We start from the raw sequence: 27,365 nt of genomic DNA, 5'->3' as shown, positions 1-27,365 counted from the left end.
TGGGCGATGCAGGAGCACAGAACTGTAATAGGTAGAACAAATTTGTTTACACCGTAGAGGACGAAAGGCTTAGGTTCACTAATCCCCCACCAATTGGTATTTCTGACTGTTTAGAAGTATGCTTAAAGAAAGGACTCAATGTAGATGAACATTAAAGCACTGCAACAAAACCATCTGTTTTAAATTCTCTCACAAACAAGGCTATTTTATAAAGTAAAAACCTAAGGGTATTCCAGCATATCTGTTTTTACTGATAACTGCATATTCAGTTACCTTACACCAAGACTCTGAATTTCACTGCCATATGACTAGAACGGAGAACTCTTAGTTATTTTCTGCTATTTGCAAAGCTGAATTTTATGAGTCCATAGAATTCAGATACAGCTTCTCTGAGTTACCTGCAGCTCTAATACAAGGTAAAAACTTCCACAATAGACTCATCTATTAAGCCTTCATTTACTGTGTCTCTCTTCTTTACATTTGTCTCCATACCACAGAACATGCCATTATTGTCTTCCTGAAACTATTCCAACTCCTCCCACTGTTCTCTTCCCATTCTCAGCAATTCCTGAGCTTTCTTCCTTACCTCAGACCCAGGTCTTTGCTCATGTAAGTTTCTATTCCTCCACCATCAGTCATGGGTTCCACTTCTTCCAGGAGTTTCACCTTTCCCAGTGCAATACCATTCCTGAGGCTGCAGAGACAGACTGCTATGGACACCAACACACCAACTAGGACGCTTCTCTCCTAACTATCAACAAGTGTCTTACCTCAGTCCCACTCTCATGAGAAGGAACCACAAGCATTAGGCATGAGTGGGAAGCAGATCTCATCAGGACTTGCCGTAGTATATTCCCAACTCAGTATTTTATTTCCATAACTACGAAGTTAAATAAGCGTTAGACAATATTAAACAAACAGAACTTTAAACTTTAATGTTCAAATTCAACACTAGTAAGAACAAATAGAGCACAAAAGGGAAACATTGTTTTAAGTAAAATGAAGAGACAAGCCATTAATTACAACAGTTCTGTCAGCCTAGGTTCAAGATCAGCACCGGTTCCATGGCCACATTCTGTTCCACATTTTGGAACTTCAAACTGAATAGTTAAGCTGTGTCTGTTGGCATCCCAGACTGCAGTTTCAGTATAGTACACTATAAGCATGATGAAACTTATGTACATAAACAATGAAAAACAACCTGAACATACTAAACAACTATTTACAAGTATTCCAACATAAAAAAAACCGAACATACAATAGCCTCAAGAATGGGAAACTGAAGAAAATATGAACATTCAGAGAACCTTATTAGAAAGAAGAACAAAACATCAATAGCAAAGACATTAACAATTGCACTACACTAATACAGAGTCCAAATATTAAATTGGTGCATTTTTTCACAATGCACTAGCTTTGAGAGAAAAATGCTGCCTTCACTAAAATGCAGCTTACATTTGTTTCACTTAATTGCTTTGACAAGAAGCCTATTAACACAATAATGATTGTTTTAATGCTACAGTTTACAGCAAGGACGTTGAACTAAAAATAGCAGCAGTTCCACATGGCACTTAATTCCACAGGTTCCTAAGCTGTGGTTTATGCAATGCCTACAAAGTGCTCCCAGTTGAATACACAAATAAAATTCACAACAAAAGTCTACCTGACATCAGGTACATTGACTGTAGGTGGCCTTAAAGCCTGTCTTTCAAACTTTATTCCCCCTCTGCTCCAAAAAAAAAAAACCTAACTATCAAAGTAAGGCCCCCTCCCTCCTTCTTAAAAGATTAGGGATATTGCTTCTTATTACAATGCTGTAACACTACAAAGCAGCACACCACTATAGTGGTTAACCCTGGGACAACGTAACATCTAACAGTGTAACCGAAAGACTTATGGAATAACATCCAGGATCCTCTACAGACAGGAGAGTAACCAAGTCCACTAACTCAAATGGTTAATACAGAATCAGCCATAGAGTACAAGTGAAAACCCAGAAGCAACAGCTGTAAAACTGGTGATACTGATCACAGACAAGAAACCAGGAATCGAAGGCTTCCTTTAATTCCTTAGGCTCCGGTCCAGCAGAGAAGCTAGGCCATCTCTGCAGTTCCTCCAGACTCCATGGTCAGTATATGGTGAGACTCATGGAGCGGTTCATCTTCTTCCCCACGAGTCGGGATGGTCGGTTCTGCGTTGTCGATCTCGTGGTCATTCTGTCAGTGAACAGCGCCCGTTCCTCGGCCGCAGCCTTCGCCATCTGGGCCTTCTTCAGCTCTCTGCAACACACGGACAGTGTCACTCCCAGCAGTACCCACAAGGATACAGGCTGATCACAGCAAGAGATAGCAAACCAACTACAGCGGGTCACCACTGAAGAGTTTAGGTCAATTTTAGGTCACACTGAGACTGTTATGATTTGCATCCACCTGTTTCCAACCCAGAGGGCAGAGGTGGGAGGCTCATTACTTGTCTAGATGTTCTTTCTTTTGAAAAGCAAGGGAAGGAAGTGAAAAATTCACACAACTCAGATTCTGAAATCCAGCCTGTTACATGCAGCTCAATACTTCAATTACCAGGGCACAGTAGGGCGCTTTTACCTGCTAGCACAAGACACGTGTTAAGTCAGAGTTCATTACTGAGGTTTGCCCAAAGGAAGCATATTCAGCCACACCTGATCTTCTGTGGGAGACTTAAACAGAGATTTAGATGAACACAGGTGTAGGAAACTGGAAACAGATGACTCATGAAGCCTCCTTTCCCTTTTGCATACCCACATCAACAGCTTATCACCGCCCTCCATGTTTTGTGCCTAACAAAAATGGGAGCCTGCAAGGCAGTCACTGAAGGTAGCACAGGCCATCGTGCCTGTCTGTTCTGTTTCAGACCAATTACCAATACCCAGTCTGAGGACAAAGTTAAATCAAACTCAGGATAAAACTATAAAATAGTCCAACTAAAGAGCACAGCTATCTTTATAAAGGGTTTCCCTGCACATTGCTTTTCTCCTTTCCTCAAATACTGACATATGGCTAAGCTGAGGCCTTCCCTCATACTCTCTTCCTTCCACTATCTCAAACTATCCATCAAAGAACCTTCTCTGCTCTAAGAGCTAGTATTTGTAATCTCACTTCAACATCTGGGTGCAAAGCAAAATCAGATTTTACAAGCTTGCTGCATATTGGTGTAGGTGTATTCAATTTTAAGCTACATGTTTTAGTTTAATAAGCAATTCCCATTCTAGTAAGCCAAAGCATTATTAACACCCGTGCCCCATCTAATCACCCCCACATTATCACTGTGCAGTTCACTGCAAGAGAAAGCAACCAATTTTTAGTCCTCTTCCCTGTGAATGTCACAAATGCACGTGTGCTCACCCAACCACCACACCATTACCAGGAAATTAAGTTTTACAATATCCTTCCACTCTTCCCTAGAAGTCTTGAATTCTTGCCTAGAAATCTTGAATTCTTCCTTCCTCTGAAGAGGACAGACAATACAGCAGAAAAGCTGAGTTGCCTTAAAAGGATTCTTTTCACTGAAGATGACTTAGGCATGAAAGTGGTATTTTAAATGGTTCAAATGCAGAAATTTAAGAAAAAAAACAAACCCAAAATAAAAAAAACCCTCTCCCCCCATCAAATAATACCTGAGGTATTTCATGGAACACTATGCCACACAACATTAAAAATTACTGTGGCTAAGTGTACTTTTAAAATAATTCTTGGATTTGTAAGGATGTATCCTTCTTGTTGCCAGGCCAGGAGGACTCTTCCCGAAACACTAGCTTTGCCAGTAGTCTCTTTCAAGTGATACACAAATATGTTGTCTTTATAAAAGCAAGCAACTTACCTCAGCAAATCTGCTCTGTCACAACCTGTACAAACTGTCTGATGATTCTTTCAATGTAATTCGTAATATTATAAAGATAAGCATCTAATCTAGTACATCTGTCTGTGGTCAGACTAGCAATGGCAAGATAAGCAGCTAACAATGGAGCAAACCTGAACATGAAATTAACACCTTCATTCAAGACAAACCACTCAGAAATAAATTAGTGCTTTACATTCCCTCATAAATGCCTGCCTATTATGCATAACACATGCAAAGATAACTGTAGTGAAAGAGTCAGATGGCTGCTTAATAATTTATGAACTCTTTCCCTGAAACTTAAGCAGAAATCAGACTTTCCTGAAGGCAATCTCTTCTTCTAAGCTTTAATTCAGTTAAGTTGAATGTTTGAGCAAGCAGTAGGACAAAATGGCCTCCTGATACAAATGGCTCTCTGATAACCCAGTAACACTGCTGTGTACTGGTCAAATTAGTCCAGTAACATTCCTGATGTGCCATTTCATTTAAGTTCAAAATAGGTCATTTAAGTAATGTTTTCCAACATGTTTCAATGTACAAATGACCTAGGAAAACAGACTCAAAACATATAGATGTAAGTTAGGCTATATCTGTCATGGAAGTGTGCACTATCCTGAAACATTTGTTTAAAATCATAATGTTTTGTATGCCTTGAATACTAACAGTGCTGTTGAGATTCCCTTAGAGTATTCAAGCAGTTCTTTCTGTGGAGAAAGTTCCTTTTAAAGTTCCATGACCCACTTTGTACTCTCAGGTCTGTACACGCATACAGATTTGTGGATCTCACACACAAACAAGGACACTCCTGTTTTATCATCACTTCTCTGTCAGGTGAGAACCTATTAGAAATGAAGTCCTTATTGAAGGACCCCAAGGACCTACTTACTTCTGCAAGAGCGAGTTCTTGAATTTTTCAGCATTCAGCTCTATCCGGAGCTGCTCCGCGCTCTTTTTTGCAGCGGAGAGAAGCACTGAATGCTTGACCAGTGCCACAGCTGAAGGCCTTTTCTCAGGATCGGGATTAATCATAACCTTGGGAATAAAGAGAACAAGACATCCTTGTTAAGGCCAACAACACAATAAATTACACTTATCAGCTAGCCACTCGTACAATAATTCTTACTTTTAGTAAGTCTAGTAGCTCTTGAGAAAGCACTTGTGGTAGTCTAGGTAGTTTTCCTTGCCGAATTTCATGCCATTGGTCCCCATTAGTTGGAAGTGGTTCAGCCCCAGCAGCACAGACAACAGTCAGAGCAAGAGCAAAAATATCTGCTTTCGGCAAGTGAGTGTAGTTCTTGAAAAGAAAAAAGAAAAAATTAACAATCATTTTTTCTAAAGGAAACAGCAGGCAGGCCTAACAACACTGTTTCCCATAAACAGAACAGTTACCTCTTGTAGGACTTCATTCGCAAGGAAACGGCTGTCACCTTCCTCCACCTGAGGACTAGAGACTCGAGTTACATGGCCCAGGTCACCTGCAAGGAGAAAAGAAAGTTACTTTTCTGAAGACAACAAGATGATGCAATACTTTTGAGCACAAGTGTGCTGTTTCTCACCTATTTTAAATATGACTCTATCAGATGACCAGTCATCATCATCACCTTCCTCTGAAGTTATACTAGGGACTGATGTTCTAGATATGAAAATATTACCTGAAAAAGAGTAGAATTGTTAAAAGAAACATATGTGTACAATTTCTACTTGACCTAGTTTCACTACAGCTTGCTTTAGCCACACAGAAGTTTTATTTGTATATATACCCTGTTCAAAGAGTGAGAAACTATAACTGACTTGCTGTGGCCCCTCTGCTGGGAAGGCAGCCAAGTGTTATGCAAGCAGAGTCAATTACACAAAAAGGACCCAAGATAAATTCAACAGTTTAGGTCTGCTGGCCAATTTTATAACTGACATCTTTGTGCTCCTATTCAGAACTTCAGGGAAGAATTTACAGTTAGTAAGGTGTGGCTAACTGTTCATTTTTCTACAGCAGATTAAATGAACTGAGCAAGTTGTCAATACAGAGTAAAGCAGCTAAAAACTTACTAGGTTTGATATCCATGTGTACCAGGGACATTGAATGAATGTACTTTAAACCTCGAGCCACTTGAAGCAGCAGATCCTTCAGTTCTGGTTCAGAAAAATAACGCATATTCCTGTAATTTTCACTTATGGCATCTGCTAAACTGCCACCTAAAACAACATTAACGAGAACAAGTTATTTTTTTACATCAAACAGTTGACAAAGTAACGACAACTAGGTTCCAAAATGAAGAGAATACATCACAACTTGCTGGCAATATACAGAAAGTGTAAAATATAGTGCTGTATCCTCTCTTTTTTAGCCATATAATAATATAATAAAATTCTTTTCTGCTGTAGTTACCACACAAATTAACAGGACATCAACACAAGGGAAAGAGCTCTTTCTGTCTTCCAAATCTCTGTCAGGGCATCAACAACAGCAAAATGCTTCATAAATCAGGTTTAATCTCCCTTTTTAATGGAAATTCTAACCATTTTCTCTATTCCAGCTTGTAGTATTGTACAGAAGAAAGAACAGTTCTGCTGCTCACAAACGGCTCACTGTACTTCCAGTATGCTTGAACATGCATGACTTGGTCGGCAACTTTGTACAGTTTTTGCTTCATCCATCTGATATGCCTTTTCCAATAGAAAGGAACAGCAGACACTTGAGAGGAAGACAGCATGAGCTATGAGTAGGGTAATCAATTCTTAACTAGTATCAAGAACTTGTAGATACCTGTATGCCATCTTTACTTACCATTGCAGTATTCATTCTGTATAAGCATGTGATCATCTTCTGCCCATGCAGAGTAGTACCTCACTACATGAGAATGCTGTCCCAGAACTGCATGTGCATAGACCTCTCTCAAAGCATTCTGCCTGTTAATCACAAAAAACAACAGCACATGTGCATATTGTGAGGTGAAATTAGTACAAATTCTTATTACAATAAGTATTTCTAATAAAAATCTTCCTATTCCATTCTGTGGCACTGTAAAGTGGATTTGTACTTCTATCCAAACAGCTAAAATAATTTACATTATATTAAAAGGCTTAGTATATGGGACATCAAAAAACCAGAGTTTGGTGTGGATAGCTCTTGAGGGAGCTGCCACTTCCATTACACACTTGCCAACCAGTAGCAATAGCAAGCTTTGAGAAGCATCACTGAAGTTTCAGGGAAAAAATAAAAGTGATCACAAGCCAAGAGCTTGACTGAACTCAACATTCCTAACTTCTTGTGTGGTATGCAATTTTGTGCAACTCAGACTTGTGGAGTTTTATATCATAACTATTTGAACAGTGTGGGGAAAAGTCCTGCCTCACACGCTCATTCACAAACGCCAAAAAATACCCCTAAAGTGACTTAACTCATCTGCATGTCACTCAAGCTGACAAGGATGAGGACTTAGTTGGGAACAGTGCCTTCCTTTTATCTCTCAAAGAATCACCTTTGCAAGGAAGCATTTCTCACTTTGAGAACAATCTGGTTCCACACAGAATAGTGGGACAAACATCTGGCAGGAGAGAGCCTTTTATCCACAGTACTGGAGGGTATCTGGGGGGGTGAGTGGGGAAGAATAAAAGTGAAGTGGCTTCAAAACTATCTGTTTTATATTTAATTCATGTTTGTTTTATACTTTTCTCTTAAATGCCTTCTCTAGACACCAAGAGCCATGCAAAGAAACACCAAGAGAAGACTTTTAAGTTTTAAGAGCAGGAGATACTCACTCGTCCACTGAGCCAGCCAAGGGTTTCTTGGATCTCTTTATTGCATAGATGCAGCCATCCAACCTCTTCACACATTTAAACACAGAACCGAATTCGCCAGATCCAATCTTCTCCAGCTCATGGAATTCGGTTGCATACCGTGACTTCATGTTACTTTCTGTTATTGTTATCCTCTGAAAAGATTACCAAGGAAAATATTTAGATCTGCAGATACACAAACTTCTAAAATTAGTATCAAGGCTTAAAGATGAAGTACCTTAGCAGGTCTCATGGTCTCCTCTTCAGGCTCTCCATCACTTGGTTCCATGTCCTCTCCACAAGAGCTGAAATTCACACCAGAAATAACATGGTTTAAATAAACTTAAATCTGAAGCCCAGAAGCTGTTGAATTTTTCTGAAATCTAGTTCTCCTATTGTACCTAATTTTAGTTAGCTAATTGAACACTAGACATCTGTAAACACAAACCCATAAAATTGCCATGCCAATATCTTTGTCATTTCTTTCGTCATGTTTCACACTAGTATTTAATGCATTTTTTTCCTCCTCAAGGAAAGACTGTGTGCATGGCCCATTCTATGAGGGGAAAAAGACCAGGACACAGCCTAGTCTATCCTCTCTGTACACTAATCAAAAGATCTAGTGCTAAATGATTATTTCATTATATGATGCATCTCAAAGCACATACTTTAAGAGCTGCATTATACATTGCTAACAATCTGCAAGCAAAAATACTTTCTTAAAAGCAACGTGTAACAAAATTTTTGCAGCCAAAAGTAATTCTAAATACAAGCTTAACAAAGGAAGCTACAAGTCACTCACTCATTCCAGTGTATCCTCTTCCTCCTACGACATTTGCCTTCAGAGTTGTGAAGGAACATGGAATCAGGAGTGAAGGGATTGATGTTTACATGAGGTGTTTGTCTAAAATCTTCTTCTTGCTTCTCTGACTTCCCAACATTCATGAACAGCGAGCCCCCTCGAAGTTTGACTGAGCTGGAGCCTAAACCTTGTGCTTTAGAAAGCAAACTCTGCATTTAAAAAGAAAAAAAAATACATTTATAGCCTTGATATTGCCTTAGACATAAAACAGTCAGGTCATGCCTGAAGCCATCATTACAACATTGTCTAATAAAGTTAGCATCAGTTGTTCAAATACCTGCATTTCCATCAAAAACAATTTCTAAGAAACTACCATGCTTTGTACTCTACACAGAAACAGTTCAAGCAAACGAGTATTAAAATTATTTTTAAAAGAGAGGAAAGATGATGATGAGAGTAATCCTTTTCTGTCTTTAATCATTTCATCACCTAAACTTCTTTGACAAATCTTTGTCCATTAAATGGACACAGATGAAACTTGAGGATGATCCTGTACTGTATCACTCTGATTTTCGAATGCATGATGCGGAAGTTAGATCAGATATGAAATGATCTTTAGTTTCTACAAATTTAGGTGACAATCTTAAGAAATTAGCAAATGCAACATTTAATACTGATGCACGGGTGCATCTTCCTGAGCCTACAAAAAATTGTTCAAGAATTGACAGCATGGCTGCACTGTCAGTGCAGATCCAAAACTGATCTTCTGGGTGGTAATTTGCCAGACCAGGCAAATTTTCCAGGCACACGATGAAACCTCTCCCAGCTACCCTGGGAAGTCTGCACCTGAATTTCCTCCATCCTGGTGAGGATGCCGATGACTGGATCACAAGCAGGAGTATCATCTTATCCTAACAACAGCCGTCAAAATAAAGATTTGACAGGACTAAAGCCCAAACCACCAAAGGGAAGAATGCTCAGTACATGGGAATCTCAAGAGCAATCCTCGAATCTGCACTAGATGAAGACCTGTGCATCTCAGGACACATTTCTGTACTTGCACTGGATACCTGAACCGACTGATTCTTCCAAAGATAACCTTTCCAAGATAACCTATGTAGAATCTGGGCACCTAATTTAAGAATCCCACTGAACTGCTGTGTTAAGAACTTTTTTTAGTGTCACATTCCAAAAAACTTTTGCATCTCTGAAGCGTCTGCTCCTGAGAAGGTATAAAATCATCACCAATTTTACCTTTTCCAAACTTGTACCACTGATTTCTACAACTGAAACCTCACTGGAGATGGAAGCTGTAGAAAACCAATTAACAAGGTTGCCTTCCTCGCACCTTAAGTCAGTTGTTTTCCATCTATAGTCTATAGACCCCTGGGAGATTATCCCCGGGGATTATCCCAGGATTACTTCTAAAGGGCTATATGAAAAGTAATGAAGAAAGGAAGCCAATTATCCCTAGATTTAAATTCACTATACGGGGTTTTACACAGCGTCGAGTTCAAAAGTTGAAATGCCTTCCAAAAGTCTGTTATTGACAGAGTTAAGAGCTACCCATCCATCCCTCTAAGCTTTGGAATCCATCAGTTTAACAGCATCGGCTACTCAAGCAGCCTTTTACATTTGACGCAGGAGTGCAGACACTGAACCAGCGCTGGCACACAGCACCACGACAGCACTACCCCAACACGACAGGATCACAGAATCCATGAGGCTGGAAAAGCCCTCTGAGATCATCGAGCCCAGCATATGACCCAACACCACGGCACTGAGTGCCAGGTCCAGTCTCTCCTTTAAACACCTCCAGGGACGGTGACTCCACCACCTCCCTGGGCACTCCATTCCGCTATCTAATCACGCTTCCTATGAAGAAATTCCTCTAAGGACATGCCAGTTCACCGAGAGACGCGCAGGGCCAACCCCCAAGTCGAGCTTTAACTTTCTAGCGACACCCCTACCAACGCCCACTCGACACTCAAGCAGTTACTTTAGGAACTTTAATACTCTACGCTCGCACTTTTCAAATATATTTTCCACAAAACACTGCAGAACCCAGAAAACTTTTTTCTTTATATACGATTAATATATAAGTAAGCGGCTTGCTCCGTGCCCGCCGGGAGGCGGCACCGCCCGGCCCCGCCCCGCCCCGCCCCGCCCCGCCCGGCCCGGCCCGGCCGGAGCCCCCGGCGCGGTCCCGAGCGGCGCCCCCGCCGTTACATAACGGACCGGCCGGGCCCGACCCCGCCCCGGGCTCACCTTGGGCGTGTGCGGCGTGTCGAACAGCCGCAGCTTGCGCAGGGTCTTGTGCGGCGGCGTGCCCGGGTAGTCGGGCAGCGGCGAGCCGGGCTCCTCGCCCCGCGCCCCAAGATACCCGCCGGCCGCCGAGTGCGGCGGGGAGCGCTCACAGCAGCGCCGGCCCTTGTGCGGGGCCAGCGGCGAGGGCGAGTCGAGCAGGAAATAGGCTCCGGGCGACTTGACCGGCGAGGAGCCGAAGCCCTCCTCCTCCCATGAGTCCCCCTCGTCCGGCAGCGGTGCCGCCGCCGGCTCCATCTCCTCCTCCTCCTCCTCCTCCTCCAGCAGGGGCGGGTCGCTCCGCGCCGGGGTGCGCGCGGCCGAGAGCGGCGAGTCCGCCTCCTGGAACGCCGAGTCCTCGCCGGTGCTGTTGGCGCTGCTGCTGCCGCAGCCTTCCTCCTCCTCCTCTTCTTCCTCCTCCTCGCAGTCGCTGTGGCCGCTCAGGAACAGCAGCTTCTGCCGGATCGGGGCCGCCGCCCGCCGGGCCGAGACGCGCCGCGGCGGCGCGGCCCGCTGCAGGCTGAGGAAGCTCATGGCGGCCGCTCCGCCCGTGCCGCTCCGGCCGCTCCCGCTGCGCTGCCCGCGCTCCGCCCGCGTGCGCCGCCGGTTCTGCTCGCGCTGCCCGGGAACGGCCCCGCCGCGCGCCGTTCGGACTCCGCGGCTTTCCCGCGACCGTTGGTCACGTGCCGCGCACGCCGGCCAATCGCGCCCGCCCACCGGGTTTGAAAACACGGCGCGCGGGGCGGGGCCGCGCGCGGCCGCGTCACGGGCCGCTTTGGCGCGAGCGGGGGGGGCGGGGCGGGGCCGGGCCGGGGCCCCGCCCTGAGGCGGCCGCGCGGACGTGTCCGCCCGTGAGGCGCGCGCCCGGCGCCATTTTAGCCCGAGGCGGCCCCGCCCGGGCAGCGGGAACCGGCCGGAGACGGCGTTCGGGGAGCGGCGCGGGGAGAGCGCCCGGGCAGCCGGGAGAGCGCCCTGCCCGGCCCGGGGAACTCCGGGGACATCGCCCTGGGAGCTCCGGGACAGCGCGCCGCCCTGCGAGGGTGCCGCTCCCCGCTCCCTTGCAACGTGGTCTTGCTCCCGTTGGGTTGCTAGAACTGAGCGCGCAAAAATCTCAATAATAATAATACAGTATTTAATACATAATGATAATATAATAGCAGTACCTTCTGCACCAGTTTAAGATGCCTTTTTTCTTTTTTTAAGCACAACCGAACAGATTAGTGTATTTCCAATAGCTTGATGCGCCTGGTTTCAAGGGCAGCGGAGCGCAGGAGCCTCAGCGCAGCCCGTGCTATTCGCTCCCATAAGACACTTCCAAAGGGACTCAGTCCCAGCGCACCAAAAGCGATGGATGACGGATGCTGTTTTATCAGACGCGTCTCCCTACAGGTGCCACCACTTCGCCTCTTGGCTTCGTTTTTCGTCTGGTAACACCCAACAAATAAACCTGTCCTTCTCTCTTCGGAACTAAATCGCCTTAAAACGAACCCCTTGGGTAACAAAGCACATGAAGAAATACGGGTTTTTTCCTGACACTGGAGCCCCAAAGAACCCAAAACAAGCCAGAGTTCCTCTCTGCTTCCCCAGGCTCTCCAGGCACGCACACCATTCATTCCCTGGACATGGAGGCAGTGCCAGGATCCACCTCTCAGAGCTGAACGCACTGGGATGCTCGGACGCTCAGCACAGCTTCTCCGGCCTGTCCCCAAAGCTCCCCGTCCTTGCCCGGCAGACAAATCCTCATGAGCTGTCCATGGCACCCTCCTATGAGAGCAGAACCTCAGCCCCCACAGGGATGTCAGTGTCCCGTACTCCACTTCTGCTACCCATTCCTCCTTTTTTAACCTCTTCCATCTGAAATACCCCTTTCTTTGCAGGGAGCTGTCCTGTTTTCAGAACAAGCAGTGAAAAGCCACATGAACACAAGTTTTGAGATTAGCATTTTGGAGAAAGCTGAAAACAGGTTTCAGAAAACTGAAAGTAGCCAACATAACCTATGAAAATGGGACAGAGATAGGGCTACATCAAGCCAAGTGTAAACACCCTTGGTGTGCAATAATTTAGGATCACAATAATATCCCATTTAAATTCTTTTTTTTTTTGAGATGCACTGTATAGCAAGTACTAACTGAAGCATTCAAGTTTTAGAACAGATGATGTAAGAGAAAGCTATTTAAAAATACTGTCTCCACCTCTTTCTCAGTTCAGAGTCCACAGAGGGAGACGCGAAGCAATTCTTATAAAGTGACTCAAAACTTCCCAGCCGCTATCTGTGGCTTGCTTCAGTCATATATGAAGTTTCCTTTCCTTCGGAAAAGTTTAAAGACTCTAAACTTTCAATAAATCCCTCCCCCTGTAATGTCAAAGCTGCAGTTTCCTGCCCAAACTCAACCTAATACAAGTGATGCTTTCTGGAGTCTACAAACCCAGGTATTTGGTGACAGCAAGTGGCAAACTGAAGTTCAGAAGCCCTGTTTTAATTGAGTTTAACCAATGAAATACTAATCACTGGAACAGTTTAGTAGGACAAAATCAAGTGGAACAATTCAGAGTTTGTACAGAGAAGAGAGCATTTCTGAAGAGAAGACAGGAGAGGAAAGGAAAAAAGGAAGAGAGAAATAAGGAAACAACAGTAACACAATGATTTTAGAAGAAAATTTATTTCCAATCTGAAAGCAATTAAGAAAGGGAAGTACTGAATAAATATGTAGCTAACAAAATACACAGCTGCTATGTAAGGATTCACAGGCTCTACGTACGTGCTGCTCTGAACTTGCATCAGTTGTGCTTTTGCTGCAGGTCTGACAGGACCATGAACAGTTGTGTTGAAGAGATGATTTTTGCCCAGACTGAGTGTGGGACTCTGCTTCCCTGTGCTCTGTGACACCTGTCATTAGCATGAGGAGCCCGAGGAGCAGCCTGGCTAAAGAGCCCGGCAGAGCCAATTCCCTCGCAGAGAGCACTTGAGCAATGGACATCACCACAGGAGGAAGAAGCTGAGTGAGGAGGAGCTCTGCAGGTTCTGTCACACTCTCCGAGCCAAATCATCCCAAATTCTCTGAAGCTGATTAAATTGCACCTTTGAGCCGCTACAGATCTTGCAGACTTAAGCCTTGATTCTTCAAATAGATGTAACAGCACACAAACTGATGTCTAGGCAGTGCCTGACTGATACTCCTACAAATTTGGGTGGTTTAACAGTTTTCAGGATATATTTGCAAAATTGGTTTTTCTTTTTATAATACTTGTTTTTATGGTGCACTAAAGATTTTGCTACCAGAAATACTTATCTGGGGCAGCACACACTCACAGGCAAACAGCTGCTTTTAACTAGGAGTTTTCAAGCTCAATGAAACCATTGTTTCCAACTTTTGTGGGTAGCAGGGGAAGTCAAATAATGATGAATGGGGAAGAAATAGAACAATGGCCAATTTGTCTGGCTGTCAGAACTGCCAGAGAAGTGGCATTGCCATCTTGTCAGGATTCCTGCACTTGCAAGCTCATCTGGAATCCTCCAAAACCACTTCCATCAAATTGGAAGAGTTCTGCCAAAATCTGTCTGAAACCCATTCTACATCAGCCAGCATAATTCACCTTATTATGAGAGTTCACCTTATCCTGAGAGGCGTAAAAGGAGTGAAAAAGCAGAAGAGGAAGAAGGCCAAGTTGCTTTTATGAAAAACAGAAACACTACAGCCACCCGTGCCAAGGCTGTTGGTGGAGAACTGAGAGCAGAGATAGATCTTTGCTGTTTTCCCAGCTTTTATCTTGGTTTTCAGCAGGTACCCAGGGACCAGTGTGCTTATCACCAGTGCCAGTGATGGCATTCCAGTGTTAACACAAGACTTGGCATATACAGGGACAACGGGTCTCAGTGGGCGTGTGCCAACTGGGAGACATTGTCTCTGGACCACTGACAGCCTAAAGGTGAGCAGTTTAAAGATTATTTTATCTGGGGTTGTGCTGCTAACAGCTGCTGTTAGCTGGCAACCTCTTTCTCTTCAATTACAAGGTCCAGAGTTAAACAAGTTTCCCATCAAAAATGGACTTTGTATATCCAAAGACATGCCAATAGCTGATGCTGTCAGTCCTTGTTCTCTTTTTAGTCTATAGTCTACACGCAGGGAGAACATTTCTCAGGGATGTACTCACCCAGGAACTCTAAATAATAACAGCAAGAGAACAAGGTAGAGAATAGAAAGGGGAATTTGACAGCATCACAGTTTCTACAAAGTAAAGAACAGCTTCTGGATCCAAAATCTAGGAATTTCAGGGAAGATCTGAAGGTACTCAGAAGTTAAAATGCACAAAGTACATTTAAAAAGCACAGGTTGTGCCAAGCAGTCACATACAATTCAGTCATTCTCTATGACTATGAGAGCACACACTCTGGACAGTTTTTAGTGACTCCCTTTTTGCTTGTAAGTCTGCCTCCTAACACTTGAAATCTGCTTAACAAGAAAATGGCAAAACAATCTGTTCTGAGAGTTGTATTCAGGTAAGAAATTTCCTCCAAAACATCTGAAAAGTGGAAGAGAGAATGATTGCCATGATTGAAACAGGTACAATTAAAATGTCCCACTCCTCTGTTGAGGCCAAGTTATAATGATCAGAATAGAAAGATTTTGTACCAGCAATTAAAAACCTCTAAATGTCTAACGCAGAGAAACGAAGTAGTCACTGCATTACTAATTTACCTGTATCACTAACCTGTTTTCCTTTTTCTCCTTCAGAGAAAATGCAAAACCGTAAAAGAGGTACTCTGCCTTTTTTCAAACCTACTGCTCTTCTTTTAATAATCTCTTAAGTGCATCATTTAAGGGAAGACATTTTACAAACATTTTTAGGTGTGCAGATAAAAAGATTTTTTAAAAAATCTGTCTCTTACTATCTTGAATGTATCTGTTTAAAAACAAAAAGCAGCTAATCCTGTCTGTCCCACAAACCATTGTCGCACTTTCTGATTTTTCAGTCATTACAACCTATATTCCAAGCTGAATTAGCCCTACACCAGAGAAAAAAAGCCCACTGGAGATGTAGCTTTGGACCATTGTTACACCTGCAGGAGCTTTTTACATCCATGTGGGTAGTTTCTGTTATGCCAGCAGACCTGCCAGATGTCTCTTCCTTGTCTTGCCTCACTAAGATGCCTGTTCAGAACCTCTCAGCAAATTCTAAAGAACCAAGCAGTAACATGATGGAGAGTCTAAAAGTCTCTTGAAAAATAAGTAAAAAGCAGCAGCCAATCAACCTAAAGGCTGATGACAGATTTAAACAAAAGACAGGGTTTTGACAACAACATAAGATACTTTTTTGTTATAGGAAAAGTTCCACACCATTACTTGTGCCCTGAAAGTGTAAATAGTTTGTCATTCCTTTGAGTAAAATGCTGCAGATAATTAAACAGAACAGTAATAACCCAAAGAAAATCTCTTATTGTTTCAGAACCTGAGATGGATTGGATTTAAGGGGGTCACATTTCCAGCAGAGATAAATACACAGACTGTGTAGGACCAAGTGCTCACTTGTTGATATAGCCTTCTATGTTTATTGGGATAATTGATGTAAGCTTGTATGTTGATTGGGATAATTAAAGTCTGCTTTGAATATAACCCTCAGTTAAAAAGTCTGGTATCACCCTTTTCCTGATAGTGTAAGGTGTTAACCACTTAGTGCTAACAGTGATGGCCTAATGAGATTGTTAGATTTTCCTTTGGCAAGTGAACTTCACCAGCAGAATGAAAAATAGAATCAAAGGAATGCCAAACTGATGGGATATTTTACAATACACATAACACAACAAGGAAAAACACTTGCTTCTGTGCTTCGGTTTGAGTGCAGTTTACTATCTACAACAAAAGAACTGAAATGGCTCTTGGCTTTTTGTTTTGTTGTCATAGGTGTCTATGCTTTAGAAGGTTTTTATCAATAGAGCACAGGATACTTTTGGGAAAATGGTGTTCAAATATATACTTTACAAATAAAAAAACCAGGAGTACCTTATTAGAAACAAGGGGCTGGAGTTTGATTTTACACATCTGCAAAGACAAGGCAATTTCATTCAATTTCTATCAAGACAAAATGATGCATGCTGAATAAATACATTTTTTAAAGCTTCGAACAACTGTAAATTAATAGCTGAACAGGACACAAGTTACGTGTCATTTTCAGTCTCTTAACACCTTACTGCTCAAGAAAATCAGTTTTCATGCCACCCAAGTATTAGTGCAATTTCACCTGTGCTGTTTGAAAATTAAACAGAAAATTTTACAGAAAATTTGTTTCCATTCAATGACAAACTTAAGAGTGCCCTGTTAGAGGGCACTTCTGCATCTTGGTCAGCTTAAGGTGTAGCCTCTGACAAATCTCAGCAGCTGTAGAGCTGGAGTTGCCAGAATCAGAAACACTTTGGATCAGACCCTTAGTCCACACCATCTTTCCCTGTGGCTAAATACCGATTAAATGGCTTCCTGTCCCTGGGGAGGGCTCCTTTGAGTGCACTGGGAAGAGCGCAGCAATGCAGAGGGATTTCTCTGCTACAGCACAATCCTCACAGAAACCAGCGCAGCCAGTCAGACAAATCCCGTATTTGAGGGGTTAGGAGGGTCAGGAACTAGAGCAAAGTTGAGGAGGAGCGGCCTTCCCAGCTCAGCCGTTGTTTACCAGGTCCGTGAGCGCCGTCCTTGCGTGCTGAGCAGACACCACGTGCCCGTCTCACACCCAGGATCTGCGGTATCGGTCAGCTGAGCTGGGCTTAATCACAGCAGCAGGGACGAGGGCTGTTTACAGCAGGATTTACTCTTATGAAAACTATTAGCCCTTTAGCAGTGTGTCTGGCACGATAGGTCATCAGCCTGGAGCACCGAAAATAATCCCGTCTTTTACTATCAGGAGGAGCACTACAGTAAAGCAAAGCCCACCATAGGGAAAAACGGGAGAAATACTTAAAAGGGAAAAGTTGACTGCGAGGTCTGGAGAGACTTTAGGCTTATTCTTTTATGGGGAGAATTGTATAGGCCTGGAATTCAAATACAACAGAAAAATTGTGACTGGAAATGGGGGAAGTCAGTCTGTAAGAGGCAGTGATACACTGAGCTGACTTATTTTACAGGGCTCATCTTTTACAAGTTACTTCTTTCTAGTGTGCCGAAGCATTCCCTTTGAGACAACTTTCAAGAGAGGGGCAAAACTGTGGGTGAAGTATAGAGATGTCTACTGCCAAACACACAGTCCTGTCATATTCTTTGCTTCCTCCTCCTGATAGGCTTTTTGCCAGTTTTCCTATCTATCTAACCCAGTTTTGTCCTGTCTAAACTCCCTTACAGGACCTTCCAATACCAACATGCAGCATCGGCTTACCAAAACACGTTGCTCCTTCCACTCCTGGCTGAATGGAAGCAGGAGGGGAATATCACCAAGGTCTCTCCACGCCGAAGATAAGGCAGGCCTTGCAGCTAAGACACACATAATCACCTCAGCTTCTCTTTGCACACTGAGCAGTCTAAGTCACTCTACCTTATTTATTCAGTAAGTTTTCCTTTGTAGAGGTAGCTAGCAAAACACGGAAGCACTACCTTTGACTTGGGAGTTTTGCAAGAGTAACTGGTAAGGTAACAGTCACAGAAAGAATTTTAAAAATACTACAGTTTTCCTGACTGAGCTGGTTGAGAATGAACACCTTGCAGCAAACCAACTTGTATGAAAGAGAAAGAATACTCACATTTGTACAGTGGTAAGAAAATGTCCTGGGAAATGAGAAGAAGTAAGAGCTGAAGTTATTTCTTTGCTAAGTCAAAGCCACTGTTCCAGCCACTGTTTCCAGAAACTATTAGTAATGAAATTTAAGAAAAAAAAAAAAAAAAACCTTGAACATTCATGTCAAATGATACAACTTTAATTTCTAAAAGGTGAGAAGTACTAAGAAACTGATCTAGTTGACAGGCAATTAATCCTCCTTGCATAGTACATTTATCTCCATGGGATATCAAGATTTACAACATTTCAGGAAAACTGGCACCTAAGTGAGCAAGCAACCTCAAATCCTATACAAAAGTTACAGACAACCTAAATGTTTCCAAGTTTTACTTTGTAATTTATGCAGAAAATAGCCTTTGCTTTGTGCCCATCTATCCCACAATACTGTATTCTCTCACTGCACTTTACAGTTGGCCTCCGTGCAGAAAACATAAAAGGCTGCAACCCACACTGATACAGTCATTCACAATAAACCGGCTCATTCTATTCAAACTTGGCCTTTCTGAGGTCAAATACCTCAAGGGACTTAGTTATGGACTTTATTTTTTCATGTAGGATGTGCCCTCACAATACTTGGGATTCCTTAATTAACTTTTTGTCCAGAGGATGTTCAGTCCTTCCCTTGAGAAGGCAAAAGGTGAGACTTCAGTTTCAGAAGTGCTCTTGACACTAATCTAAAATAAGCACTGAATCTTACAGGAAGCCAAAAAATTTTAACTTGCTTAACCAGTTTGCTAACAAGACGAGTAAAAACACTTCTTCATATAAAAAATTGAAAGTTACATTTTGCTGTATGTGTTAGACATATCTACAATGGATTTTCTCCTTTACAGAATGATAATTGGAGAGGAGCATTGTACTTACATCATCATTAATCCCTTTTTTCTAGTAACTTGTGTCCTGATTTTCAAAAGCACTGATTATCAGCACATCCTAGGTACTGAATGGTAGCAGCAGGCACTCAGAACTGTTGAAAATAGACTGTTAGTACTTGTACTTTTGCTGCAAATGCACCATTTGAAAATAGTTCTCTTGAAAATGGGTAACTTCACCTTCTAGTGAAAATCACCCTTGTAGTGTTTTAGAATGTCTGAAATAACTATTACCAGTATTTGCTTAATACACTATAGTGGATTACGATCAAAATTAATGTCAAAAAATTAAGTTTATGATAAATAAACTTTGGAAAAATTTATACAAGGCCGTAAATAAATAATTTGAACTTCAGTCTCAGTAAGAAGTAAAACAATACGTCACACAACAATATCATCCTATCTAAACAATACAATCTTGCTATATTTTATTGCATAATAATTTGAGAGTAACATCTTAAGTAAAATATGTAAAGAAACAAAATCATTAGATTTACTTTCTTTAATATTGAACAACCAGTTCTTTGTACATAATCCAATTTAAAGATAATATAATTAGCACTTCCAGCATTAACAGTCTGTATTTACAATGAATGAGATGGGGTAGATAATCTAAAGAGTATTCAAATCTGTATGAAACAAATCAAAATACGAAGATTTACAGTAGTAGGCTCAAAATCCAAGACTTTTCCATTGATGGAATGCAATTTAAAAAGGCTTTGTTGCCTTATTACTTGTAAGGGTTCCTGAAATGGTTATTTAAACAGCTGAAATCTTCAGTAATGCCTTCATTATTTGTACATGACAGTAAAAATTAATTCCAATACTTCTATTTTTACTTGCTTGTAGACCAGTCTGAAATCTGATGAAAAGAGAACAAGGAAGTTTACTATGTAATCCTAATTCCATATTCCTGAATACAACAGTTGGAAGTAGATGATGTCAGTCCATTCCAAGGGTTATGTACACAAAACTTAGAAAATGTTCTTCACTCTTGCATAAAATGTGTACACAGTATCAGTGAGTAGGGGACTTCAAAGTTTTTATGGGCTGTTGCTGGCATGGACCTTTGTTGGTTGAAAATAAAATACCTTTCACTCTATTGTTCTGGTAGCAGTTTTAGAAGTTAATCATCAATCCCTGGTGTTTCCCCCTGTTGTATTCTGGAGGCTATTCTAATGGCTTCTTCCAGAGACTGTTGTTCTCCAAGCTGAAACAAATGCATTGAAACAGAAATAAATCCAAAATGTTACACTTGGATAATAAATGCATCAAAAAAGATCTGAAAGCAAAGATCTAGATATCAAACAGTACTTCAGCCCAAATAAGTGTGATCAGTATTGTCACACCTCTCGTGGGTAATATATACCAGCAGCTATCTAATCAGCATGACAATTAAGATAGCTGCTGATAGGAGATTAAGCTGAGTTTCTATGTAACTACCAAATACATTTGCTTCAAAGAACTGCTGCATGATAAACACACTTCATGACCCACAAAGTAGGTCATATTTCAACTTGGCAGATATTACAAAGCTCAGACAAGGCTTGCAGAAATCACAGTGGCTGTTGCCTTACATTTTATCACTGGTAAAGCAAACAAACGTCTTCATTTTTCTTAACATTCTAACAGAAAGTCAGCTCTTTTGACACAATTTTGGGAAGGAATCCATGGAGTTTTATAATATGTTAATGGGAACACTGAAGACAACCTCAACCTCACAAAAAAATATAAAGCTGGCCGTTAGCTATTGGCTCAGGAGAAACACGTATGAGAGTGTGAAAGGTAAAACCAGATTGTCTGAGCTAATGGAACAGTTCTAAGTACCACTTGTTATTTTTACAGTCACTGCATATCACATTCTGGAGCCACTCAAGTCAAGACCTCTGTTTTCACCTTGTTAGGGCTTCAATCGGACTATCAGGCTACTGGCTTTACCTGTATTTAGAAACCAAATGGATTCATTTATTAGGATCAAAGTACAAAAGAAAAGCCAATCAAACCCTCAGGAATAATCAATAGTATTTTCATTTTGAATTGTCTCTCTTCTAGTTGTGTATTTTAAGTTTAATTAATGTGAAGAGACTTAACCAAACGCTGCACTGCTGGTAACAGAAGAGGGGCTTGTGCAGAGAGTGTCTGTTTTCCTTTCATTCAAAGGACCACTGCTGAGGGTGCAAGTTACTTTTTTTCTTGCTCTCATGCAAACAGTTGCCTTCTGACATGGTTTCTCTTACAGGCAGTTTTGATTACTGCCAACTTAGCTCAAAAGAGAGGACTTCAGAACTTCTCGACTTTCATTGCTCTTTCAAGCAGCATCTGACTTGCTATTTTCCATTTAACAAAGGGTAAAATAACAATCTCTTGTTTCTGCTCGAGGATATTAATACTATTCCTTTCAACCTGAGCTCTAAAGAGGTCTTTCATACCTAGAAACTACCTTTTCCTGACAGTGTTTGAACAATGTGAGGGACTGTTTACAGAGACTGCTTGTACTGTGCTGGCTTGGCACATAACAGAAGGTCACTACTTCCAGAGATTTCTGATTATTAATCTTTCTATATAACTGTTTGCACTACTTTGCTATTAGCATTTCAAGGCTGAAATAACAAATTTGCTAATTTTTTTAAGTTCATAGCAATTTATCCTTGAGAGTTTGGCTTAATATGTGTCAGCTCTATATGTAAAGCTGAAGGATGAACAAAAGCACTTTTTCACTGAAAACCTGTGACTCCGTGAACAACTCATTTGGCCCTCCCCCAGCCTTCCCCTTTTTTGGGAGTTCCACAAGTAGATTTGGAAAATCAGATGCTGCTTATTCCTCTTCCTAATCCTATAAATTATTTTAAATATGAGATCATATGGTTGTGGGCTATTTTTTTTTCCAGGGAAACCAAGCTTATTCAAATCATTTTGTTACCTGGCTAGGAGCCCTAGCTCTAGAAGTAAGAAACATTCCAAAAAACCATTTATCCCCATCTTACCTGTACTGCAATTTGTGTCCCATTGGATGTAGCCAACAATGTAACAGGTCTAGTTTCTGTAGTCACTAGATGGTGTCCGTGCTGCTGGTGTCCCATTTCTGAGGAGGCACTATGGAATGCTGCTAGGTCTTGGGCCACAATAGCGACCTTCAGGACAAAGGGAGAGAATCATCTGCATGACACATCTCTTCCTGCTCCTGACCTCACACCACCACTGCCTTCACAGTTACAGTCAAAGCTGGGATTGCTCATGAGCATAACTGTACTGTGCAAAAGAAAATTGCCGTAACTGTGTTCTCTAAGTTACCAACTAGCTCTTAAAATATAAATATCCTCAGGACTGCAGCAATTCAATAAATGCACCTAAGACCTGTGATTATCTACACAGGGATTAATAACTATCTTCATTTGCATGTGGTGCAATTTTAGAACAGCAGAATGCATTTTAACTTAGAGATTATATCATCATATTTGGACTAAAAAGTTAGCTGTTTTATCTGTATATTGAAATCCAACCCAGAGATATATGCTTACACAAATGTTTCCCATCTGCCAAATAAATTACAGTCCCATAATATTAACCACTGAAATTACAGTTCATACTGGATTCTAGTCTTAGTTATGCCACTCATTTACCATGTGACTTCGGGGAAAATGCTTGGCATTTCTAGATCTTATTTTACATACACCTAAATGAAATTATTGGACTGGTACCTCAGAAATTTTTTTTGGTGCTCAGTTGTTTTTAAAACATTCTGCCATCTGCTGATGTATAGCACTGGACTAGAACACATCAGGCACTTATGAGGGGAATGTGTTGGCCAGGTGCTGGAAAATGCTTTGCTGAGATAAATCTCCATCAATGACAGAAGTGTGATGGCTCAGGTGGCCGTTTGATACCCGCTCCTAAAGGGCCGTGACACAGGTGTGCAGGACAGTGTCTCACCTGCTGTCCCTCGGTGCCCTCTGCAGTGACCATGGCCACGGAATGTGTTCCCGCAGAGGAGATGACGGCGTCGTGGGCAGGGACTGTGATGGTGGTGCCATCTTGTGTCACCATGGTGATGGTATTGCCGATGGCCTGCATGTCTGCCTGGGATATGTTCACCTGCAACACAGAGCAGCTCCTGAGGCAAAGAAGGGTTTGATTGCTGCTCATGTCAGAGCCCTTGGTCCATGTGCCTCACTGGCTGGGCTCTAACAGTTCATGACCTTTCAGATACACTTATCTGTCTACAGAAAAGAATATGGCTCTCAGTAGTAAGAAAGAGGTTGCATACCCAATCCCAGAGTCTACAACTCCATGTTAGTCAGAGTGCATCCCAAATAACAGCATAACAGATTATCTATGCATGTGTCTTACACAGAGGTCAGTGGGATTCAAGGCGTACCACCCAACATACTTTGATCTTGATGGAAATAGTAAACAGGCCTATGAGGCCTTAGAATTTAAACCACAAATAAACAATCCATAACAAATTAATGATATAAATTACTGATGTCTCCAGTATAAATGTATTAGGGCATCAGATATACAATTTGATGTCTGATTTACAAGGTAATAAATCCCACAACTGAAGTCAAGCTGAAAGATAATTTAAATGTAAGAATTCTATGTCAAGGCTTCTGCAGGCCTTCACTTTAGAGGGTAAAAATACCAGTTACTTAGTATTCCTGCAATATCCAGAGCTGCCAATATAGCAGGCCCCTTGGATATTTCATTTCAGTCTGAATTCAGAATATATCTTTCATATGTTTCTGGTATTTCAGCTGTCCTGCCAGTTAAGATAGAAACTTTTTCCCATAAGCCTTCAATATATTGCCATAGTGAATCAAGACAGTTGTACTGAAATCCCCTTCTAAAGAAATTTCATATAAAATCCTTAAAAATATGTATCCATGAAAAACCTTAAAAAAAAAGACAGCCATAGTAATGTTCAAGTGGAAAATAGTATCAAAGCATTCCTTATCATTTAGTTTATGTTAGAAATGGTAAGAACTGCACACTACCAGCCAAACTGCTTGTAAAGGAAGCACCTGGACTGAAAAGACTTCCCACCCTCAGCCCCCCAAAGTGTGTGCAGACAAGACAATGAATATACCCGTCAGATATTAACAGCATAATCTGGGAATTGTGAGAAACCTCAGAAACAGGCTGTATATATAACAGTTGTTAAAACAGCCCTTTGCAGAGAGACAAAGAGAACATGGAGAGCCCAAGCTTCTAACTTTGTATTAATACAGCTACATGTGTCAAAATATGTGGTTTCACTCAGGCATTCCACAGGAGGCACAACCCTAAACATATCCTGATGCAACTCCAAAGAAGCTTCTTTCCTTAAGAAACCCACATTTATCAAGACTCCTAAGTGATTTCAGAGAGCCAATGGAGAATCTGCAAACCTGTGCCTCAATTCTCAGCATGGTTTTGTCAGCCCTTGAGCACTGGTTACTTACGTGTTGGGTGCCATCCTGGGATATTAGTGCTACTTGTTGGCCTAATCCTGACTGAGTAACTGTAGCGACCTGGGCAGAAATGACATCTTCTCCCTCTACACCTGTCACGTAGGTGATCTGGGAGCCTTTGAGCACGTCTTCACCTTGACCTGTTTGATAGAAAGAAGGCAAGAGGATATTTTACATACTCTAAATGCTCCCAGGAGACCAAATTACAAGGATTAAGTCCCAGTCTAGTTTGAAGGTTTTAAACACTCCAACAAAAAAATTCAGTGGAAAGATGAGAAAAATAAAAGAAGGAAAGATACCAGAAGCAAGTCAGAAAATCCTATTTTGGGAACACGAGGCATAATCTTCTAGCAATGAGTTTAAAGACACATAAATACTACATATAAAGAAGCTACACTTTTAGTTTATAAGCAAATACTAAAATGTGACAAACATTTCTAATTTATTCATTAAATGTTAACCTCTCCATGCAAGGGACTCCATACAAACACAACTGGAAATTTTTTTTAGAAAGTTATTAATTAACAAACATACGGAAGAACACAGCAATGCCTTTGTGTGAAGATATAAGTAAGTTCATTATCTTGATAAATGTTTAACCTCAGCAAATGAATCTTATCATTCCTTTAAAGGAAGGAATAAGGATATAGCAAGTCCGCTTGAGGCATTCAGTGCAGTTTCCCACAAACGTGTAGCAAAACAACTTTTCTAACCAAAACAGTTTGTGTGGATATTTCTGATCTTCAGGAACATCTAAAAATCACAATTTGACAAGTGGTGTTTGTCCTATCACAGTATTTCCTTCAGTCTGATCCATATATTCACAGGATTCAATACTCATGACACCATGAACAGTATACTCTGAAGAGTACTGCACCACAGCAGCTCCTTTTCATCTCTGCCTCCAGGACAGTTTACAGAAACTGCTCTAAGCCACAGCAAATCCAGCCCATATCACTGTGCTGCAAAACCAGATGTTTTTTCTCAAGGCAAGAGCCTTTACTCCCACACAAAAGATTGTCACCAGCCATGGTGTTATATATACATTCTTTGAAAAATCCCGAATAAAAATCCAGCAGGTTGTAATGGGCTTAGATTCCCTCTGGTCCCTTCCCCACATTCATATTTTTAGCAGGTTTGCTGAGACTGAAACTCAAATTTCTTCCTTAACCCTGTGAGTGCTATAAATGAGTTTATTATCTGGCCAATTACTCCTGTAATTTCTGTTCTCAAGTTGCCTACCACCCTAAGAAGTCTTACAGAGAAATTAAGATTTCTTTATTAAGTACTTTAGCTTTTTATCTATGCTTTAATTTCCTTGGCTATCAAAATCTCCCAGAAAAATACCATCCAGCCCATTTTTTTTTTTAACAACAAGAGACTCAAAGGCTGCAATTCTAACCTGGAGGTGGCTCAAAGAAAGCCTCTTGTTCTTCCTCAATGGGCTCTGTGTCGTTGTGTGCTGTCCGTTTGTGCATAGCAAGGGTAGAGATCTGCTTGTAGGTCTTCCCGCAGTGATTGCAGTTGTATGGTTTGGAATGAGTATGTACAACATGATGTTTGTATAAACTGGAATACTCTGTGAAACGTTTATCACAGCCAGGAACTGTACAGACATAAGGCTTCTCCCCTGCACGGGAAAACAAAAGGAATAAAGAGAACTTGATTCAGGATGCACAGGAAAAACTGCCAGCAAATGATATTTAGGGACAAACCTTCATTACCATCCTTTGACTTCAAAGGCAGCAGAGAAGCTCAACCTCACAAAGTTTATCAATGCAACCTCTAACTGTCTTTTTTTAAGAGCTACTGCCAGTACAAGTTGGGCCCATTTTCCTCCCTACCACTCCATCTAAAATATCCTTCTGATGAAGGCAGAATGATACCGGCTGAAAGCTGCAATTTCAGTTTGTCGTTGTACTGAGAATTTTGTTCTTTATTACTGGAAGCCCCATAGTTTTCCTTGATGATCTGACATGTTGATTAGCTAGTATCATTTTTGAGTCTTTAAAGCTCTGAGGAAATCCACAGGAAGCATGTGTATAGACAATTATAGTTTCATCTAGAAGCACCTTTCATTTTAAAATCAATGAAACAAGTGTCCAAATTACCATGTAAACTAAAAATATAAACTGAGATACAAAATGCCCCTCTATGAAGTTTATCTGTTTTTCTATAAAATAGATAATGCTACCAAGCTGATATGGCTATCACTGGCTTTTAGATTTTAGAATCTTCAAATTTGTGCTTATTATTTGTGCTCACTAACCCTGAAAATCAAGTTGGATAAGTATTTTCACATCCAGTCTATAAAAAAGGAAATTTTGACCACAGTTCCAGCAGCAAGGAAAATACAGCTGGGATGAAAGGGTGACTCATAGAAGTGAGCCAAAGTTAAGCTCAGACTTGTCCTTTACTGGTATTTATTTAAGAAACAGCTCACAAGGGAGGCAAGCCCCAGAATCATAATAAGGATTCAGCCCAATGTCCAGTTTAAAAGACTTTGTATCCAAACCAAAATTCTTCTGCCTTGACAGC

At 41.5% G+C, this 27,365-nt stretch overlaps 2 protein-coding genes across 6 annotated transcripts in view; both read right to left on the bottom strand.

Annotated features, from left to right (window-relative positions):
* Positions 1-909: 909 nt before the first annotated feature.
* Positions 910-11,299, bottom strand: WEE1 (WEE1 G2 checkpoint kinase). The gene is made up of 11 exons (XM_039553125.1): positions 10,715-11,299; positions 8,447-8,655; positions 7,883-7,949; positions 7,627-7,799; positions 6,653-6,774; positions 5,914-6,060; positions 5,427-5,522; positions 5,260-5,345; positions 4,994-5,164; positions 4,757-4,902; positions 910-2,279 (listed from the first exon to the last, which is right to left on the bottom strand). The coding sequence occupies exons 1-11, from the start codon at positions 11,282-11,284 to the stop codon at positions 2,129-2,131; spliced, it is 1,938 nt and encodes a 645-aa protein (XP_039409059.1). The 5' UTR covers positions 11,285-11,299; the 3' UTR covers positions 910-2,128.
* Positions 11,300-18,615: 7,316 nt separating this feature from the next.
* The window catches only part of ZNF143 (zinc finger protein 143), a 38,366-nt gene continuing 29,616 nt past the window's right edge, over positions 18,616-27,365 (bottom strand). For 4 of the 5 annotated variants that reach the window (XM_039552215.1, XM_039552218.1, XM_039552216.1 and 1 more), the window contains 5 exons: positions 26,230-26,457; positions 24,819-24,967; positions 23,308-23,469; positions 22,362-22,508; positions 18,616-20,587 (listed from right to left, as the gene is read on the bottom strand). In XM_039552215.1, coding sequence (XP_039408149.1) covers positions 20,504-20,587; positions 22,362-22,508; positions 23,308-23,469; positions 24,819-24,967; positions 26,230-26,457 — 770 coding nt within the window. In that variant the 3' untranslated portion in view covers positions 18,616-20,503. The remainder of the gene's footprint in view (positions 20,588-22,361; positions 22,509-23,307; positions 23,470-24,818; positions 24,968-26,229; positions 26,458-27,365) is intronic. The other variant, XM_039552217.1, reaches the window with a different exon arrangement.

The sequence above is a fragment of the Corvus cornix genome, chromosome 5 (genome assembly GCF_000738735.6).
Source record: "Corvus cornix cornix isolate S_Up_H32 chromosome 5, ASM73873v5, whole genome shotgun sequence".
NCBI lineage: Eukaryota > Metazoa > Chordata > Aves > Passeriformes > Corvidae > Corvus > Corvus cornix.
Note: the sequence above shows the minus strand (reverse complement) of the source record. Positions and strands in the feature narration are given on the sequence as shown.